Source organism: Rhea pennata, chromosome Z, assembly GCF_028389875.1.
Source record: "Rhea pennata isolate bPtePen1 chromosome Z, bPtePen1.pri, whole genome shotgun sequence".
NCBI classification, from domain to species: Eukaryota; Metazoa; Chordata; class Aves; order Rheiformes; family Rheidae; genus Rhea; species Rhea pennata.
Window position 1 is genome coordinate 8,657,211 of NC_084702.1, and position 20,537 is coordinate 8,677,747.

The 20,537-nt window shown below is 36.4% G+C and overlaps 1 protein-coding gene across 1 annotated transcript in view; it reads left to right on the forward strand.

Annotated features, from left to right (window-relative positions):
* Positions 1-20,537, forward strand: part of PGM5 (phosphoglucomutase 5) — a 66,929-nt gene that overhangs the window by 4,585 nt on the left and 41,807 nt on the right. The window contains exons 2-6 of the mRNA XM_062599304.1: positions 3,887-4,049; positions 6,122-6,268; positions 8,602-8,727; positions 11,326-11,516; positions 12,154-12,308. Coding sequence (XP_062455288.1) covers positions 3,887-4,049; positions 6,122-6,268; positions 8,602-8,727; positions 11,326-11,516; positions 12,154-12,308 — 782 coding nt within the window. The remainder of the gene's footprint in view (positions 1-3,886; positions 4,050-6,121; positions 6,269-8,601; positions 8,728-11,325; positions 11,517-12,153; positions 12,309-20,537) is intronic.

Sequence of the window (20,537 nt, forward strand, 5' to 3'; positions counted from 1 at the left end):
TGAGAGTAGCAGCTGGGCCAAGAGAGAATGAGGGAGTGCTTTCCTGCCACCAAGATAGAGAGAACAGAGGAAGATATATGTGTACGTTTCTCACCTTTGCAGCCTCTACAAAGAGTTTCGAAAAATTACTGAAGACCTTCACATAAGATGAAGGTCTTTGCAGTAGTAACTGTCGCAAAAATACCTGCGTTTCAGGACATGTCATTTCAGTTTCAGCATCTTCATTGTAGAATACTAAATATTATAGTACACCTATATACAGAAATTAATTTTGCAAATAGCATTTCCAATTAGTATAGAAATAACAGCCTTATGACAAATGCTGATGAAGTAAATTACTCCTGTTCATGTTACTATTGGTCACCCAGAAGAATGAGAAAATTGGTTCGTGTGACATCAATTCAACAGGAGAAAAACAAAGGAAAAATACAATTAAGAGATGGTGCCAGGTAATTTGTGCATTCTGAATAATGCTGAATATTTGGCTTATTTAAAAAAGAGTTAGTTTCTGTTTACGTAAGAGAAAAATATGAATCTCACGGAGAAGTAAAAAGAACATGTATTCGTATACTTTACCCTGTATGCAAATTTAAATACATTTATATTTCAGTACCTTGATAGATTCAGTGTTATTGTTTTCATTTGTTTTGCAAAATGTAGTTCCCATCTTCTTCCTTTTGCTTACGCAGATATCATACTGTTTAAAAGCTGGCACCCCTTTCTGACAGCTGTATTTGGAAGACTGAGTCATTGCCCTAGCTTTTCTGCATACTTTATTGTTTTAAAAAGGGAGGGAGAAGAATCAAAACAAACATTTTAAATATTTTTTTCCCTCATATCCCATAATAAAGGTGCATGAGTAGACTGTTGTATAGAACAGAAGAAAGTTTATTAAAGTTTATTTTCCAGTGGTCTGTATATTTTCTAGTGCCTCTGTACTATTTGGCAATAGTGGTTAAGTGACAACACTAATATAACACTCTTGCAAGAAATGGCATGTTGTCCAAAAGCTGCTTCGTGGACTGAAAAGAGCCATAAAAGGACACACTCAAATTCAAAACAAATTGAAAAAAAGTCTTTCTTTGTTTCTCTTTCAAATTATTTACATGGTACTGGCTTAAATAAAACAATAAGTAATCCAGTTAATGGAAAGTTATCTCTCTTGAACTTGACTCCAAATGCACTTTAGGGCATACGTTTGAGCTCCTAGTGATTTCAGTGTGTCTCCTGATGGATGGAGTTTTACCTTACCATTTTCTGAGGCAGAAATGTGTCTATCAGAATTCAGCTCACATCAGCTGAAAGCTCCTTTTGCTATGAGAAAGTGTCTTCCTTTTTCCACAATGCAAGGGACTGTGCTTTGGTGGTAACATATAGAGTTATATAGCAAGTATTTCTGAAGTAATTTAGCATTCCAAGCAGTTGAATATAGAAAATGTTTCTGTAGCATTTGGAGAGCTCAAAATGTTTTAAAAGTTGGGAAAGGCATTAAATAGGTTCAAAGATATTTAATCAGTAAGTAAGGTATCAGTTCTGTTTTGTAATCAACTAAATGACGTAAAAGAGTGGGAAGGTAGAAGAGGCAACTTAAATTGTCAGTGAGTAGCATAGACTGCCATAGAAATAAATGCTGCTGCAGTCCAGAAGCATAACTTTTAATTTGTTCTTTAGGGAAATCTGTATTCACTGACATTCTTCATAACACAGTTAATCAGAGGTATTTATGTCATATTTCTATCAGTTACTATAATAGGGGAGGTAGTATTGCTGTTACCCTTTCAATCTTAGAATTATGAAACGGTAATACTGAATTTATTAGACTAGAATAGAAAATAAAATTGCTCAATACTACTCAAGTAGATATTAGGTTCAGCTGTATAGTATTTGTGTTAACTGCATTACACTGCACCCTTGCCAATTGACCATGTCAGTGGAAGGACTACTTTAAAATAATTTATTGATCCAGAACATTTGGGTTCTGATGATTTGCTTCCCCCCCCAAAGGATATTTGTTTTCCCTTGAAAACATTTTCATTGCTATAGAAAAATAAGAAACCCAAAATTTTGTTTTCTTAAATTTCTCTTTTTTCCCTTTCTTCAAAATTGTCCCTACTTAGGAGAATAAAAGGCCATGAAACAAAACCTTTTCCAATCAATAGTAAGAGCAAATTAATTGAACTTGGAAGATTTTCTGTAGAGTATATTCAAGATTTTGACCATCTTTCCTGTTTTCTTGCGAAAATCTATGGCCATCAAAACTATCCGCATAAAACCGTGAAGAGAGAACCAATAGATGAACACATCATCTTATCAGATCTTGAGATAGAAATCTCAGTTAATAGAAAGTATTGTTCTGAATACTTTTTTAAATTCCGAAGTGGGTCTTTTGACAAAATCAAAGACAAAATTACTATTGGTAATTGTCAATGAAAGAAAAATGGCAAATCATGGTTCTGTGCTTTGTGAGGCTTAGAGAAGAAGTAACTTGTGCTTACTTTAGATTTTGACCATTTCAATGAATGTCTTTCTTTTTTTACTAAGATAGTTTACAAAGTAGGATAAATAAATTATTAATCCTTTTTTTTTTTTTTGAAATTACTTGAAATCCCTCTTCTAAATCTTGTTGGAGGCCTAACACTAAATCTGAACCCAGAAGAAGGTCTTCTATTTGTGAAGGAACAGACCTTCCTGCAAAGAACGGAAGTAGTGACATCTCCTGTGCTATTGCTGTTCCAAGCAGATAGCTAGGGCTAGCAGATCTTCCTTAAACTGGAGGAGATCTGAGGTTGAAATTCCACTCTGCTTTTTGAGGTAAAGAATTCTGTATTCTTGCTCTTAGTCTTTTTTCCTTCCCAAAAGGTTACTATTTTTTTTTTCAGTGAGGCTATTAAAAAAAAACTAGTTGGCAATCTCCTTTTAAGCTTTGTATGCAGCTGCCTCTCCTGCAATCTGTGACACTAACCTCTTCCCTTGCATTTCTTGTTTTTTTTTTTTTTTTTTTTTTTAAAAAAAAATCTGTTTCTCAGGAACTAGCACTCTTTCATATTTCTCTGTAAATTTTTAGTTACCTCTTAGATTATTTATGTTAAGCTGAAACTGTAGTATCTGTGTAAGCGATGAAGGCAAGGTTTTGAAATTGGAACCTTGTGGTGGAACTGCACATAATACCAAACACATTAAGTGCTTAATAACAGCACCTGAAAGCTTGTTATGCTTTGAGAATGGAGGGAGATTCCCATGCTCAGCTCTGCCCAGGGATACTCACCCTCTTCATCTGGAGCAGCCAAAGAATGACCCATGACTGAAGGAAGGAGCATAATTTTCTGCACAGCAGGACATCCAAGGGTATCTGGGTGACAGATGTGTGCATGTGTACTGCAGGTTCTAGTAAACTATGATCTCTCTGACTGCCCTGAAAATCCACTCAGTGAAAAGCAGTTGCTTGCTGGTTACCTTTTTGCCAATTAAAGCCCTAAATCTGCAACTGCATTTTCACAGTCAGCCCCTAATCTATATCGGTATCTGAGGAGCTTTGTGGGTCTGCAGAGATACCTGGGTAGTTTTGACAGCAGGAGCTTAGCCCAGCGCTGTGCTTAGGTACTTGACAAATTGGTAGCATGCCTCTGCCCTTGCTTTACTGGCAGCACACACGCCACTGAGGTTAAATGGGCCAGTAAAACATTTTTTGTCAGTACTTCAGATGAGCATACTACTGACTTGTGTATGTTTGTTTCGCTGCAAGAGAGTGGGTTTCATACCAGGACTTTTAAGCTTCCATCCCAGCCACTGTGAACATATATACCTGGCTCTGTGTGTGTGTATTTATTTATTTGTTTTTAAACATTTAGTACCATTCAGAGTACTTTGACTTCTTTTTTTCACCTAGATCGGCAGACTGGTTATTGGCCAGAATGGTATTTTATCCACACCTGCTGTTTCATGTATTATCCGTAAGATCAAAGCAGCTGGTGGAATTGTTCTAACAGCTAGTCACAGTCCTGGAGGACCTGGAGGAGAGTTTGGAGTCAAATTTGAGGTTGCCAATGGAGGTAGGTTTTTTTAGTAACACATTACATCGTTGCATCTCAGAATGGTGAAAATACATTGATGAGGATAGCAAGTTATTTTAACTAGATGATAGGTTCTTCAGTTATTTGGGTACTACTGTGAAGATCATATGTATCTCTTTTTTTTTCTCTGATAGGAATGTCTTCATTTACATGTGTATTTACAGTAAGCATTAAATGTTCATTGAGGTCTTTGTGATACCAGTAGGATTTCTATTAAAAGGAAGTTTGTCATTTTGTTTTTATACTGCTTTATTTAGTCTACCAGAGCATTGCAACAGATTGTTCCTGTTATAAAGGTGCCTACAACGGAGCTCTATTTTGCTCATATTTCTGTGTTGCTTGCCTTGGCATTTATTTTAGAGCTTGTAATTTCTGAAGTGCTGTAAACACCATAACTCATTTTTCTCATATGGAAGTAAGCACTTCTCATATTTGCCTAGGAAATAACTGCATTTATCTGAGGAGAAGGTTATACCATTATATTCCAGTGTATAATGGAATTTGTTTGTGTGGCTAATTTCTGGCTTTCTGAAGTCTGCAAATTAACACATGTAGAGAAGCCATACATCATATAAGTTACATGTTGCAGATTTACTGCATAGGAGACATCATGGTGATGATTGCTAAAACCTCATGCACTTTGCATATGGAGACTACTTTCCATTTGAACATCTCAAATTACTTTTAAGAAGATATTTCTTTCTCTGTTTTGAATGTGGGAAAATTTGAGAAGGGGATGCTTTCAGTAGAACCCCCTGTCTAATTGAAAAATATGCAGGTTTAAACCAGTACAATTTTATAAACAGAACAGCCTTCAATCCCGGAGAGATTAAGGGGCATGCGTAAGGTCAGATAGTGAGAGAGTCATGGTGAGGTCCAAACCATTAAGATGCATTAGCACTTCATAAACTTTAAAGCACTGCATACCACCTAAAATCTATTTGGTAAGTGGGAAACGGTGGGGCTCTTTTGTATATTTGCCTTTTTAAAGAAAATCTAAACAGGCTATTAAGTTTCAAATATAAATGCCTCCTCAGGCACAGATCACAGGGACCAATCATTTACACTATTCAGCAAGGGCATAATGGGAAGTAGTTGATTTAGATGAGAAAATATATGTTAAGTATTGGGAAAAGCTTTTGGACTGTGAGACCAGTTAGTCACCAAATAAAGCTGCCATGGAAGGCTACAGGATCAGCTTAGCTGGAAATACTATTACTAGGCAAGACATCCATCTATCAAGGATGATTTACAGCAGGTAAAACCTATCTTCACTCCTTGGATGGATTTGGAATAGATGTATAGAAGTGCCTTTCTAGTCAAATGTTTCTGTTACAGAGCAGACTTCAATATTTATATTATTGCTTTGGATCATATGGGACAATGCATCTGAGATAAGGCACCCTAATTTACATGGCAGAGCTGCACTGAGTACATTATTGGAGGTGGTGGGCAGTCAGTATTAAAAAAGACAGAGACATTGGATTAGCGTCTGAGGGAAAACATGAGAATTCATTTTTCAGAGTGGAAATATGCTTTAATATAAATAATGCAGAGTCATAAAAGCCAAAAAAGTTGTCTGTTATAATTTAGACACAACTCTGGCATAATATGTGACATAGCTCATCAGATAATTTTTTGATTCAAGCCTGCAACTTTTATTTGACAATAAATCTTTAAAAATATACCAATCTTCTGGATTTGGTAACAAAAATAATATACAACTAAGATGTGAATTCCATTTTTGAATAACTTGATTATTCCAGGAAGAAATTAAGGCATTTGAATTCTAACAAAGAAATATTTTCTTAAGCTGCTGGAGGAAAGCTGCAGGAAATTAACACTGTTTAACTGGGAAGACTTTTTTTTTGCTGATAGTATATGTTTCATGAGATTATGTAAAACACAAAGGTATCTCAGCTTTACATGTGTGCATTTGCAAAAAGCCCTGCCAAACCCTAGAAGATGCTGCTGAAGGACCAGTTTCTTATGTTGAGATTTGTGTGGGGAACGTTTGTTTAAAAATGACCCCACTCTCTCATGTCTTTTAGGACCTGCCCCAGATATTGTTTCAGAAAAAATTTATCAAATCAGCAAAACCTTGGAAGAATATGCCATTTGTCCTGATCTCAGAGTTGATTTATCTCGCCTAGGAAGACAAGAATTTGATCTGGAGAACAAATTCAAACCTTTCCGAGGTATCAATATATGCTTTTATGCATGGTAAATTTATTGATTCTGATCATTAGATTTGCTACAGAATTATAGCAGGTAATTGTTTGAACAGAGCTTTAATTCTTTGAAATGCCTTACTACCAATTATCAAAATACTGTGCAGTACAGAAAATGTTGCATTTGTTCTGCTCATAAGAAAACTGACACATGGTCTTAAAGTGCATCAAGCCTTAGCGTTCAGCCAAATACTTGCGCCAGATGTGTTTGCTTAGACCCCCTGTAGTTAAACACCAAACATAAGCACTTTCTGGCTAGGGACAGTTTGCCCAGATAAAGGCAAATTGACAGAAGAGTTGGTGAGCGCCTCGACTTATTCATTCTTTGCTAACAATTCCCTTCTGAAATGCTGTGAGATGCAGAGGGCAGTTTACATCAAGTGACTCCAAGTATGAAAGGAGTATTAAAGCATGAGTTTAATTTTAAGCATAGGAATAGTTTTATGCTTGTACTTGATTTAAAATGAGCTAACACTGCCATTTTGTCCTGAGTGAGTCAAAAGAAAAAAAAGAAATAGACCAGACAATATTTCAAATACAGTAGAATTCTATGTGGTCTCCAGAATTCTTCCTCATTTTTGATATTCAAGAATTAAAGCTGGTTTGTTTTCCACCATAGCATTCTCTTTTGAGAAAAAATACATTTTGATAAATAGACTACTTGATTTAAAAATCTTTAAAATCATCTTTTTTATTGAGAAAAGTGTTCTTTTGGATTTTTGGTAAACAAAAAAGAAAAAAAAAAACAAAGACAATTCGGTTGTGGATACCGCTCCAGAGTTAAAGATGGTTGCCACTATTTAAAGTTTTCTGTTTTCATTTTTTTAATCACTCCAAATAGTATCTTTCAAAATGAAAATGAGAAAAAATAAACAATAGCTAGAACAAAAATCGATTAAAAATAATTCCAATTTGATTTAATATTTTTCTGAGAAGAAATCATTTCCCGTCCATCTCTTCCCAGAATACACCATCTGGGACAGTATGGCTCCCAGGGAATCTTAATGAAGCAGTTGAGAACAAATCAGTTTGATTTTGCAGGAGCTAAAATTATTTTCAGCACTTTGCTGGCATGCTTGTCTTAACATGTGTGAGTAGCTCCGATGAATTTGTAGCATTTGTTGATGTGTGTAAAGCTTAGAACCTACATGCACATTTTCAGGATTAGGGTTTAGAAGCCATAGAGTAATATAATTGTAGTGAATCTTTGAGACATACAGTATATAGTTAACTATAGAATTAACTCATAGTCAAATAGGTTTTGAAGATTGTTTCTCAGATTTGAGAACTTTTTTCATCCTGAGTTCAAGTGTGTTTTCCTAATCAATTCTAACCTTTTGACTCAGGCACAAAAAATGCCTGTGTCATTTCCATGTTATCCTATAGAAGAACATTGAGGTGAGGTCAGTGTTTCTGAGAAAAAATGGCTGATATTTTAAAGAATAATTCATCTTATAACTAAAAATGTTTCAAGATACTCATTTGACTAGGTAAAAAGACATTTGTACAACACATAGCCTTTAATTTAATCAGAAGAAGTGTTTCAGGATGACTGAAAAGCCATGCTTCTGATAGTTGTTTGGTATCTGCTGTCATTATGACAGACTTTCACTTAATTCACTTTAGTTTTATCTGTTTTACATCCAACAGAACTAAAAAATTTATAGCTGTCTGCCTCTACAAACTCACAATTCAAATAAACGTGATCTTAACAAAAAACAGATGCTGTATTTGAGCTTAACTTTTCTAAATCATAATATATAAACATAAAATACAAAAGTCTAATGGTAGATTGATGACAAACTGGAAACAGATATTCCAGGTGCCAAAAATAAGAAGAATAAGCTGTATTTCTGTCCTGATGGGCAATGCGGATTGATACTGCTGTCAGATGGAGGAACAGAAGTTGTGGCTTTGTCTCAGCATGGACACCTTCCATCCTTTGAGAATAAGCCTGTTTAGATTGAAAAGTTGTTCAGTGATTTAGTGAATGATAAATAAAGAGTTCACTTTGGTGTCATGTGTTTTTTATGAATGTTTTCTGTGAAATAGAACTATTCACTGCAATCCTGTAACAGGCAAAAATTTTTTGATCTATGCAAGGCTTAAAACTAGATAGAAACCCCACTGAAATCAGTGGAAGTCTTTTACTTTGGCTTTGTGAGCTTCAGAGCAAATCCATGGTACTCAGAGGCTTCATGCTCTGTTTTTAGTGTAGGTACATAGGCTGTTGAACAGCAGTTGGGGAGAGATTATCCCTTGTGCCAACTGTAGTGCCTTTTTTAACCCTATTTTTCCAGTGGAAATCATTGATTCTGTGGATATCTACCTCAATCTCCTTCGAAGTATCTTTGACTTCAATGCGATCAGAAGTTTGCTGACTGGACCCAACCAGATTAAGATAAGGATTGATGCCATGAATGGAGGTATGAACTTACATTACTACCAAGACAAAATTACATCATCTGAAACAGTAAAGTCCTTTAGGAATATTTTATGCCATAGATCTTAAGTAGATGTTTTTACCATTGGAGAGGTAAGTACCTGTAATAGTTTCCCAATAAAGGTACAGTATGCAAAATTCAGGCTCTGTAGGAAGATTAAACGTAATAAGAAAAACATTGAACATTAGACTAGTAACAAGGACAGTCTTAATGAACTAGGTCCCTTATTAAGTGAAGAGGTTGATTTTTCTTAATAATAAAGAAAAGAAGGCGTATGTGTCCAATAAATGTTTTCTTTTGGCATTTGGAAGCAAGCAGGGTGAGGTCATCCTACCATGTGAAGATGATGAAGTATGTTGCAGTGCGCAGTAACCAGAAGGTTACTAGACAATCTCTCTTAAGAGTAGATGCTGTAAGATTTGTAAGTCTGAAAAAGTTCCACCCAAGAGTCCTTAAAGAGTTGGCTGAGACCTCTGTCTTGCTAATGTTAATTGTTAATAAATTTCAGTGTACGGGGGGACAGGATGAAGACAGAATTGTAGAAAACAGCAAGAGGACTATGTGCCAATATTCAAAAATGATAAGCAGTGCCGCTTGGGGAAACGTAGGCCAGTCTGACATAGTTCTTGGGCAAAATCATGGACAAATGAATAAAGATTTCCATATGTAAAGATTTTAAGGATAGGAATACAAGTAATGTCATTGAACATTATTTTATGGAAAACAATTCTCACCAAACAAACCATGTTTCATTCTTTAATGAGATTACACAGCCAGACTGATAAAGGGAACTAGTTGAACTTAGTAAGTTTTTGTAAAGCATTTTATCTAGTACAGACACTGTTCAAAGGATTATAAAGGGCATGAAATCAATGTGAGCACCCAGTGCCAGGCCATGGCAAAAGGACAAATGGTGTCCTTGAAATATGAAGAGGGAGCAATAAGGAGGGGACTGTTTCAGTGCCACATGCAGCACTGGAGAGAATATTACTGATGTAGTGCTGAGAGCTATATGTCCCCATCTGTAACCAGGACATCAATATGCCACTGAACACTGAAAAATCATAGAGCTAGTAGAAAAGATCCATAGTCTGTTTGAGAAATTAGAAAAATTGCTTCATCAGAAGACAATTAAATGATTGTGTTTGCCTATTTTGTTTACCAGGTGATAGAGAATTATCTTTATGACTTTATATCTTCATGGAAAAATAGTCATACTATACAGACAGTAGTGTATACAAGAGCATTTGCTTTTACAGAAGAGAACATTTTTAGAAGAAACAATAATGAGAAGTTGAAGACAGACAAATTTAAATTGAAATGTAGCACACACTTTTGTGGGTTACAGTGATTAACTCTTAGAGCAGTTTAGCTGAGATTTCTCTTTTAATTCATGTTATTGGATCAAAATGTCTTTCAGGATGGTATGCATTAGCCAAAGCTGAGTCACTAGCTGCAATGTAGTTTTAAATATGTGAACATTAGAGACCCTCATATATATAGAAGGTCAAATTATGTCTTTCAAAATTTATTTTAGCTTTTCAACTCTGAAATATGCTTTTATGTGTGTAGAGAGAGATAGAGAGAGAGCAAGCATTCATGAGTTTTTCACCCCTGAGTGACTTACTCCCATTTGTTTCAGGGATGCTGAGATCTCTGTAAGTTGCTAGTCTTTCTTCAGCCACCAAATGCACAAATGTAGACTTCACACAGATCTACCACTACAGTTTCTCAGTAGAAAGAATGATCTGGATTGTGGGACTGAACAATATTCCTTACAGTTTCATAGTGACTGCATTTCTATGTTAGTAGGAGAAGATCTTATTAGGACAGAAAGAAAAGGCCCAAGACATTGATTTGGAATCTAGGTTAAATAAAATACTGCTTCAAAATGAAACTGGGTGACATTTCGGGATATCCTGTAGCATTGCCTCTATTAGTTATGATACAATGGTGTGAGCTGGGATTTCAGCTGGCCATATCTTTAAGAGAATAAAGAAGTTATTTTGGACTTAGTTGTTAGAAAGTTGTTATTTACTATCTATATGGCAATAACCAAAATGTGTTAAAATTCTTGGGTGGACCAACCCTGATGTAATTTTACTACGAATTAAAATGCTGAGATAAGCTTACTCACAATTTGTATTCCCCTACTGTTCACTTTATTTGCATGGTAAACTGCCTTTCCATTTTAGAACAGATAAAAATAGCTTTTTATTTTTTTTTAAGTAAGGAAAGACTCTAAATGTTAATTGCTGTTAATAAAGTTAATGCGCTAAACCCTTAATGATCATTTCTTTTGCAAATACTGGGTAAATAAAACCAGTATCTTTCACCATGCAGTGATTATTTTTTCACCTGCACTAACTGGGAACTATTTTTTTTGCTACTAAATTGTCAACTGATCATTCTTTGTCGGGACCATCACATGCTGTTCTATGAAATAATAATTTTTATTTTATTTTTAGGACCGAGGTATAGAATCACAGAAGTTGTGTTTTATATCAAGTCTCCATGGTGCTGTGAAAAATCTGAGTGTCAAGCATATGCTTTTGTGATTGCATGGGTTTTTCTTTTCAGTTATGGGACCTTATGTGAGAAAAATCCTGTGTGATGAATTAGGAGCTCCTGCAAATTCTGCAATAAACTGTATTCCTCTGGAGGATTTTGGTGGACAGCCTCCTGATCCCAATTTAACATATGCAGCTGCCTTGCTGGAGGCTATGAGAGGTGGGGAGTATGGATTTGGCGCTGCTTTTGATGCTGATGGAGTAAGTATTTTGGTCTGTCTGGAAATTTTATCATAGATGTTTTGTCTGAGATTAGATATGGCACATGTAAGTCAAATTTTTCATTTTTCAGTAAGCCCTCAATGCTGAGGATGATATTACTTTCAGATGCAGCATTTGTATCCATAAATCAGATACATATGGCATAACTTGTTCCTGCAGCTGATTGTAAATCTATCAAGATTTGAATCCAGAATGAGAATTCTTGTAAAAATTGGAATGATTTTTTTGCCTGTACTGACATAACACCGCTCTTCATGGGGAGAAAAAAAGACAACATAGGTAAATGAGGGAGAGATCAGTAAGTAGTAACTAAGTGAAGTCAGTTTTGTCTAAAATCATATATTTTTTTAAATCCAAATTAAGTACTAAATCATAAGCTCTGTTTGTTTTTATTTTTCTTTATGTCATATCACTAGTATTGGAAACAGTAAGGTACTACAGAAATAGCTTTCTGACCTCACAGGGTGTGAGAAGAATGAAAAGGCTATGAAGAACAGAAGCTGTTCCCTATTGTTAGTAAACAGAAATACCCTCCTACTCCCTCTCTAGTGTACATTATTAACTTTCTCCAAAACAGAGGATTTCAGATGGTTTTTTGAATTTTTGTCTTCTCCAGGACCGTTACATGATCCTTGGCCAAAATGGTTTCTTTGTTAATGCATCTGATTCATTGGCAATTATTGCTGCCAATCTGTCTTGCATTCCATACTTCCGTCAGACGGGTGTTCGAGGATTTGGGAGGAGCATGCCTACCAGCACAGCCCTTGACAAGTAAGATGAAACATTCATTTATACCATGTTGACTTTGACATTAGCTCTCTCGCTGTTCTATAAAGTATAATAATTCCAAAATTATGAAGCCTTTTGTTAAGAGCTTCTGATATGTGCTTCATTGTTTTAATTAGTTTCAAGGATATTTTGATTGCATCCAGACTAATCTGCCCAACCTTTGCTTGGATGAAAATAGTTAATTCAGCTTGAAAGGAAAATGATCAGGTCAAATCCTTTTGAGAGTAAAACCACTGACTGGTAATTTCTTTTGCAAATAACTGGAATCTTTTTTGTAGTAAAGAATGTTTTACAACATAACTGGGCATCTCTTCTTATGGAAGTCATGAAAGTCAAAAAAGGTGAAGTGCTAATTCAGTACTAAATAAACACCTAAAAAATTATTCCTCTTCCTATTTGAATCACAGAATGGTTAAGGCTGGAAGGAGCCCTTGGAAATCATCTAGTCCAAACCCCCTGCACAAGCAAGGTCACCTAGAACATGTTGCCTAGGATTAGTCCCAGATGCTTTTTGAATATCTCCAGGGATGGAGACTCCACAGCCACTCTGGGCAACCTGTTCCAGTGCTCACTTGCCCTAGCAGTAAAGAAGTTTTTCCTCATGTTCAGATGAAATTTATTGTGTTTTATCTTGTGTCTGTAGCCACTTACTCTGTCGCTGGGCACCACTGAAAAGTCTGCCCCATCCTCTTTACGCCCTGCTTTCAGATACTTACACATTTACATCTTTGAAATTAAACATTTAACATATGTTATAATACAACATTATGTATTTTCCAGAAGGAATTTTAAGCAATCATCCAGACCATTTGCAGTTCCAAGGTAGATCGAAAGTACGCTTAAGCAATTTCTAACAAATGTTTGTCCAGTCTGCTCTTAAATAGTCTCTGAAGGTGTCTCCCACATTAGCAGCTGAATTTTGAACAAGTGACGTTCAGGCCTAAGTTTTCTATAAACTTTTGCGTAGGAAAATCAAGCTAAGCCTTATTCTTTTAGATTTCCTGTGTTCAAAGAACATTCACAGAGACAATTGTTGTATCTCAGTGTTGGCCTGGCTGCATAGATTTACTAACACAAGAATTGTCTGCTGTCCCTATCAAATATGTTTAATTAGGAAACAGTAATTATAAAATGAAATTAAAAAATGATTACTCTTTGACAAAAACAAAGATAATAAGTTGTTTCTCTGTTCAAGGAATTTCTGAAATTTACTGAATTTAAAGGTAGGTGCTCCCTGAATCTTCAGATAAATGTTCGTGACATGTAGGTTGATGGTCTCTTTTGAGGAAACACTCTTTGCTTTATTTTATGCAGGCTATTAAAGATCTAAAAATCTCATTGTTTAAGTGAAAGCTACTATTACAGTGAAATACTGTAAAAAATAAATGGAGACTCATTTTGAATGTATGACCTAGGATAATCACTTTTCTGTAGGACTTGAAGAAACAGTGACATTTAAATATATTTGTCTTTCCTTTTTTTCCTAAAATTGGGTAAATATGTTTGAGACTATGAATGTACTGAAGTGGTCTTCAATAACACTGTGGCTATTTGACTTATGTTTTTGACAATGTTTACTTGACTGCTAGAGCACAGCTGGTCCCATGAGGTTTACTGCCTTATTTAGTTTTATTAAGGCTAATTAGTAAATAAAATTGATAATGATAAAAGGATGTCAGTAGTTTCCCAGCCATTCTTACAAATATTATTATGAAGTTTGCTCTCTGTATTTTGACTATATTTTTTCTTTTTCTTCTTTTGTGGTTGTTTCTGTTTTCTTGAAGATATAAAAGTTACATATTTTCAAAGTTGGTCACTTTCATTTTGTGATTATTCATTTAGAATCAAGACAGTACAAAATACCTGAATTCCTATGTTCCCGTAATAATGTCCAGAGATTCATGTGGCTTGGTAACCAAAGTTCTTTAACTTTCTTAACTCATGAGTGCCAGTGATATGACTCATTGCTTGAAGAACCCAGTTTAGACCTAAAACCACAAACAAACAAGTCACTTTTTCCACATATGGGCTAGCTAAATGCATTGGAACGCAGTAAGCAATACCATAAACACCTTCCCCAAAGGTTCGCTGGATGAACTACTGAGCCATCATGTTTTCCAGGATTCCCTGTGAAGCCCACCTTAAAAGACTGCTGAACTTGCAAGGAAGATGGTTGTCTATAAGAGGTATTTTTCATTAAAACTGTAGAATGTCAGTGTCTGAAATCCAATATAATACGTGAAGGAGAAAGGCTAGGAGAAAGGCTTGTTTCAGTGTAGATTTCATGTTGAACAGATTCCAATTTCATATATCTATATAAATAAAGTTCTGCTAGTGTTAGGTAGCAGAAGACTTGCTGTGAGACAGTAGGTGTAGAAGAATGCATGTAAGGTAGTCATACTTACATTCCCATGGGCTAACTAGCCAACCTGAAAGAAAAAAAAAATAGAAATATGAATCTCATGTGTTGCCTTTTTGAAGGGCAAAGGTATTTATGTGTAGTGAAGCAAAAAAGAAAAAGCAAGACTGAGTAGTTCTGCATAGAATTAGCACACTAACATAATGTTGGTATTCATATTATAAAATCTCGATCTGTAGTTCTACCAGGGGAAGAACACTTTCTCTTCAAGAATGTGATGGTTGATAGTAGGCAGATTTTTCTTTAGTGTGAAGGACTGCACTTGCTTTGTGCTTGCTGCTGTATATCTCACCTTCAATATAATTAAGTCATTGAGGAAAATGTTTTAAGTGTGTTATGAGTACAGCATTCAGAAGTGGGTGGATAACACACTGCTTGTTTAAGTTCTGCAGTAGTTTCAGGTTATTGCTTACCACTGAATGTTTCTTGGTCCCTTGTTTCTTTCTGATAGTCTGGTCTTCGGTGCTGCAGGGACAACTGTCACAGAACCATACTGTATTTCTACTCATAAAACTATTTTTGAGCTGATGCACTGGAAAGAAAGCATACAGCAATTCAAAAGTATACTGTAATCCTGGCAGAAAAGAAGGAAATGAGCACAGAATCAGAGAATTACAGAATACCTGATGTTGGAAGCTACCTCTGGAGATCCTTTAGTCCAACATGCCTGTTTGAAGCAGGGTGAACTACAGCCAGTTGCTCAGGCACATACAGGTTCACTTGGGTTTTAAGTGTCTCCAAGGATGGAGACTCCACAAGCTCTCTGGGGAAACTATTCTAGTATTTCAGCTCACAGTAAAAAAAAGATGTTCTCATATTGAAACAAAATTTCCTGTATTTCGGTTTATGCCTGTTTTCTCTCATCCTGTCACTGGATGCCACTACAAGAAAAGTCTGACTCTGTCTTGTTCACTCCCCCCCCTCCCAATTAGGTATTTATACAGATTGACAAGATCCCCTCTTGAGCCTTCTCTTCTTAAGGCTAAACAAATGTAGCTTTCTCGCTCTCCCTTCATATGACAGATGCTCCAATTTCTTAATTATCTTTATGGTTTGTCACTGGATGTGCTCCAGTATGCCCATGCTTTTCTTGTCCTAGGGTCCAGAATGGGATAAAACACCCCAGATACAGTTTCACCAGTGCTAAATAGAGATGAAAAATCATTTCCCTCGACCTGTTGGCAATGCTTTTCTTCACATGGCTGTCTTTGCCACAGAGGCACATTGCTGACTGATGTTCAACTTAGTGTCCACTATGATCGTAGGGCCTTTTCTGACAAGCTGCTTTCTGGCCTGCCATCTCTCAGCCCATACTGATGTATGAGTTATTCCTCCCGAGATGAAGGTCTTGGCATTTCTCTTTGTTGACCTTCATGAAGTTCCTGTTTGCATGTTTCTCCACCTTCCCAAGTGGCTACACAATCATCTGGTGTATCAATCACTTCTCCCAACTGTATGTCCTCTACAAACTTGCTGAGGATGCACTCTGTCCCGTCATGCAGGTCGTTAATGAAAATGTTATACCGCATTGGCCCCAATATCAATCCCTTGGGTATACCACTAGTGACTGACCGCCAGCTGGGCTTCATGCTACTGATCACATCCTTTTAAGCCTGGTAATTCAGACATTTTTCAGTCTACATCACTGTCCATTTATCTATTTTGTATTTCAGAAGAAGGAAGGGAAGGGAAGGGAAGGGAAGGGAAGGGAAGGGAAGGGAAGGGAAGGGAAGGGAAGGGAAAAGGAGAGGAGAAGAGGAAGGAGAGGAGAGGAGGGGAAGGGAGGAGAGGGAAGAGGAGAGGAAAGGAATTGACTCAACAGAGCCACTGTCTTTTGGGGTCATGAAGGCTTTCTTCTGAAGTCTCTGCTGGAGAGTGAAGGAAAACTGCCTCCTTTTGTGGTGCATTCATATTGGGTAGCCACAGTTCAGCCTAAATCATTGTACTGGGGCTTTTACTTGAGCTATACAACAATAATGCATAGCACTTGAAAGTAAGGATTTAGAAAATCTGATGCTTCGTTCACTTGTGTGATTGAGGATGTGTTGTTTAATCACTACACATTTTTCATCACACATTATTAAACTTTAAAATAGGAAGCAACCAGAGGACTTAAATGTTGCTTAGGGATACAGTACTCATAAACAGAACAGTGAATTACAAGAAAATTTCATTAAGATGTTTAACACTGACGTGTTTGCTTGAAGTGACTGCTGGATTATACTTGCATGTACAAAGTGTTCATGCTAGGAGAGTGTAGCAGCAGTTGACAGGAAACATTTGTATTAATATGATCCAACATCAACAGGATTGTGGCAGTAAGTCTCCAGACTTCAGACTTGAATTCTGTGGCAATAAATGCTCTTCTCTTGGTGTTCTTTCTCTTGTTGGGAACATGAAACTCTGTACCTTGTTAAACAAACTATTCTTTTCATGTCCTTGCATACCAATTTATCTCATGCCAGGAAAAGAAACAGCATACTGAGATGCTAGCTAATAGTCTGCCAGTTGAAAAGCTCAAGGGCAAGTAAAAGTTGTTTCTGTGGGAATTAGAAGCTGTATGGGTGTGAAAAATAGCAGTCAAGTTGGCACAGCAAAAGCGGACAGTTTAGGCAGTTCTGGTGTGATTATAACTATCTAATTGTATTAGTGCATGTGTCAGATCATTGCAACACCATGTAGATACTCTGATCATGCTTATCCTGAGCAAAGCTAAGTACCTCAAGCTGTCACTTTAAGTCTGTTAGTGCTGCTATCCGTCTTTTAATGCATGTTTGATAGGTTGGTATTCTGTCTTCTGATTGTCCATTTACTCTCTGGCTGTCTAGAGGCAGGTTTTAAGCATATCACTGTTCTGATATGCTTAAAGAAATGTCTTCATGAGTGGAGTTTAAAGATGTGATTAACTCCAAGTAAGCCATCTGGGGTGCTGGAAGGAGGCTATTCACTTGCAGCAACTTTTAAATTCACGGTGCTATTGAGCATTTGGAGTGGGGTCAGTTTTGTCTGAAGTTCTGCTTAAATAGCTCTGCTGGCCTGTTTCTGTGGGAGAGGAGCCCCAAGCCATATAAAAGGAGCAGTGAATGACACAAAACAGAAAAAACATTAATTCACCTAACTCTCTTCTTAAAATTATTTTGCTCAGCTACAGAACAAAAGCTCTCTTTCTTCTAATCCTTTTTAAGCAGTCAAATTCTTCTTTTTTTACTGTGTAGAAAGGAGCAACACTGTTCAAGGAGTTTTTACCTCATTATAAGGATTAAGAAACAGAGGAAGAGTTATCTGGATTGTAGGGAACTGCCCAAGAAAAGAGCCTTTCCTATCTGGAAATGCCAGAGAAGCAAACAGCTATCTTCACTAACAGCTATAACCACTTTTTGCCATTTAAAACACAGACATAATAGGAGGAAACCAAACTAGGAAATTCATCTACCTGGCAGATCGCAAGTACAACAGGCGCCAAAAAACATTGTATATCTCAGGGACTCTTCTGAGGGAGTAAAGGACCTAGGCCTTCAACTTGTGCATTGTGCAGTGAGTAGTCCTTAAGGAGTCTGGGGAATGAAGTGTCCTTTTAATGCTGCAGCTTGTTCTGAGTCTAACTGGGGTCAGCTGAAAGGGTGAAATTCTGTAGTTTAAACAAAGTTTTAAAGGCCCTATCTGTACTGATCAGAAAAACTGATTGCAGCGTATTCTCTTTACTTTGTTACAATATGGTTTCAGTGTGGTGTTTAGCTGTATATTATTTTCTATTTGAAGATTTTCTTCAAAACTTAATGAAGGAAATCTATTCCAACATATTAAGTACAAATAATTATTATGAAATCTGCCTATCTGTGCTCAGTTAGCTCTAACACAAACAAGTTTAATCTTCAATCTGAAGATCTTGAGTACTTTATGGACATAAAGGGATTAATCAAACTTCAGCAGTCTTGAATGATGACGTATGGCCAAATACTGTCATGGATTAAAGCAGGTTAACAGGGGAACTGTGTCAGTTTATGTAAGCATGAAATATGGCTTATAGTGAGTTTGTTATAAATAAGAGAATTGTTGACTAGGAAATGCAGGCCTGTTGCTTTCAAATTGGTCTCCCAAGTCTGGGAACTACCACAGAATCACAGATCAAAGTTTTCATTCCCTGCTTTAGATGTATCCGATCTTATTTTCAAATGATGCTGAGAACCAACTTCCATACACCTCATTTGAATTAGCAGGTGATAAGCACCTGTGAAAAGTTTGACCTTTTCCAGCAGCTATAGATCTTCTTTAATTAAGCACCTCATTTGAAAAATGAAGCCTAAATGATGTACATAAAGTCAGACAACCTGTAACAAAGCAAAGGCTCAAGGTTGACCCAGGGTTTCCCATGCTTTAACCTTAGGCGAAGCTAAAGCTTTAGTCCTTCCTCTGTAAAAAAAAAGTCCTTCCTCTGAACAAAGTTTTGTATGAGTTGAATTAATGAAGCAGGCTTTTTATCTCTATTTAACAAGCAGTAGAAATTAAAGAAGCATGTAACTCTGAATTTCTATGGAAAACAACATACCTGCATTCCACTTGTGCCTTTTGATTATCTTCTGGAATTTTTCATTTATAAATACTGCACAGGTTTTTTTGTATTTCTTTTCTTGTGAATCTGTAGCTTATTGTTTCTTTGTAGCCATCTCCTTTTCTTCTATACTGCTGGTCGTCTCTTTCAGTGACAACCTGCATGCAGAATAGAAGCAGATTAGGTTTTGTGCATCCCTTTCTCAACATTAATGTTCACTACTGTTCTATATAATAAAGACTTCCCAAAGTTATAAATACAACTTTCTATCTGGGTGATACAGCATTTACTACTGAGACGGTGATGTGTTCATGTTATGCCAGCTGTGACCTTGCTCTTTTATGTTCTAATCCTTCAGTATGATAAGTCAGTCTCACTTGCTCTTATCTCAAATAGGATGGCTGTGAATTTTGTAAGACACCTCTGTCAAAATAAGTCCATGTCAAATTAGCTGGAACAAGTGGAAGGTCTGTTGTGCAGAAGGATGACTGCGTAAAACCTTCATAAACAAAATTTAACACATTTGACCAAGTTTTTGAGCGCTGTGTACTGGAAAATACATTCAGGATTTGTCATTTTGTAAATAACACTGCAATATTAAAAATAGTCTTAAATGTTATCTGTGTATTTGTATACCTGGTTAAAAATGGTAGTTTGTGTGTATCAGCTTTCAAGTATGTTACCATACTTGAAAAGGTACCAAATGGTACGAAACCAAATGTTTCATTTACAGAGAAATGACATGCTTGAAAAACTTTTTGGAGAAAAAAGAAACAATTATCATTACAAGGCATTGATGTTCCTTCATTAGCTGTACTTCTTAGTTTTATTCCTACAAAATGCATTCAGTCTAGCTGTTATCCTCTCATCCTTGAATGTTTCCTAAGCAGTGATGGCAATCTGTCATTGCAAATGATTTCTGGGGTATCTTTAAGGAAATGACTCTTCCTCCTTTGATGCTGAATTTGGTGTGCTTTGGTATAATGTGGTGTATTTGCCTCGGGCAAGCCCACTGCATTTTTGGCTATCCAATGTCTTGTTATCCTAGCCTGTACTGATGAAAACATTCCTGCACTGTGATCATGACAGGCCACATCTCAGATGTATGTGCAGCCTCCTTTTTTCCCTCCCTCCTTCTAGAGATTAGTTTTCAAGCAGGCATGATACAATCATGACCTTTCTGGCAGAAAAACTCCTTAGATTTCAGCTGCAAACCCATAGCCTGTCAGATTGAGAAGTTCAG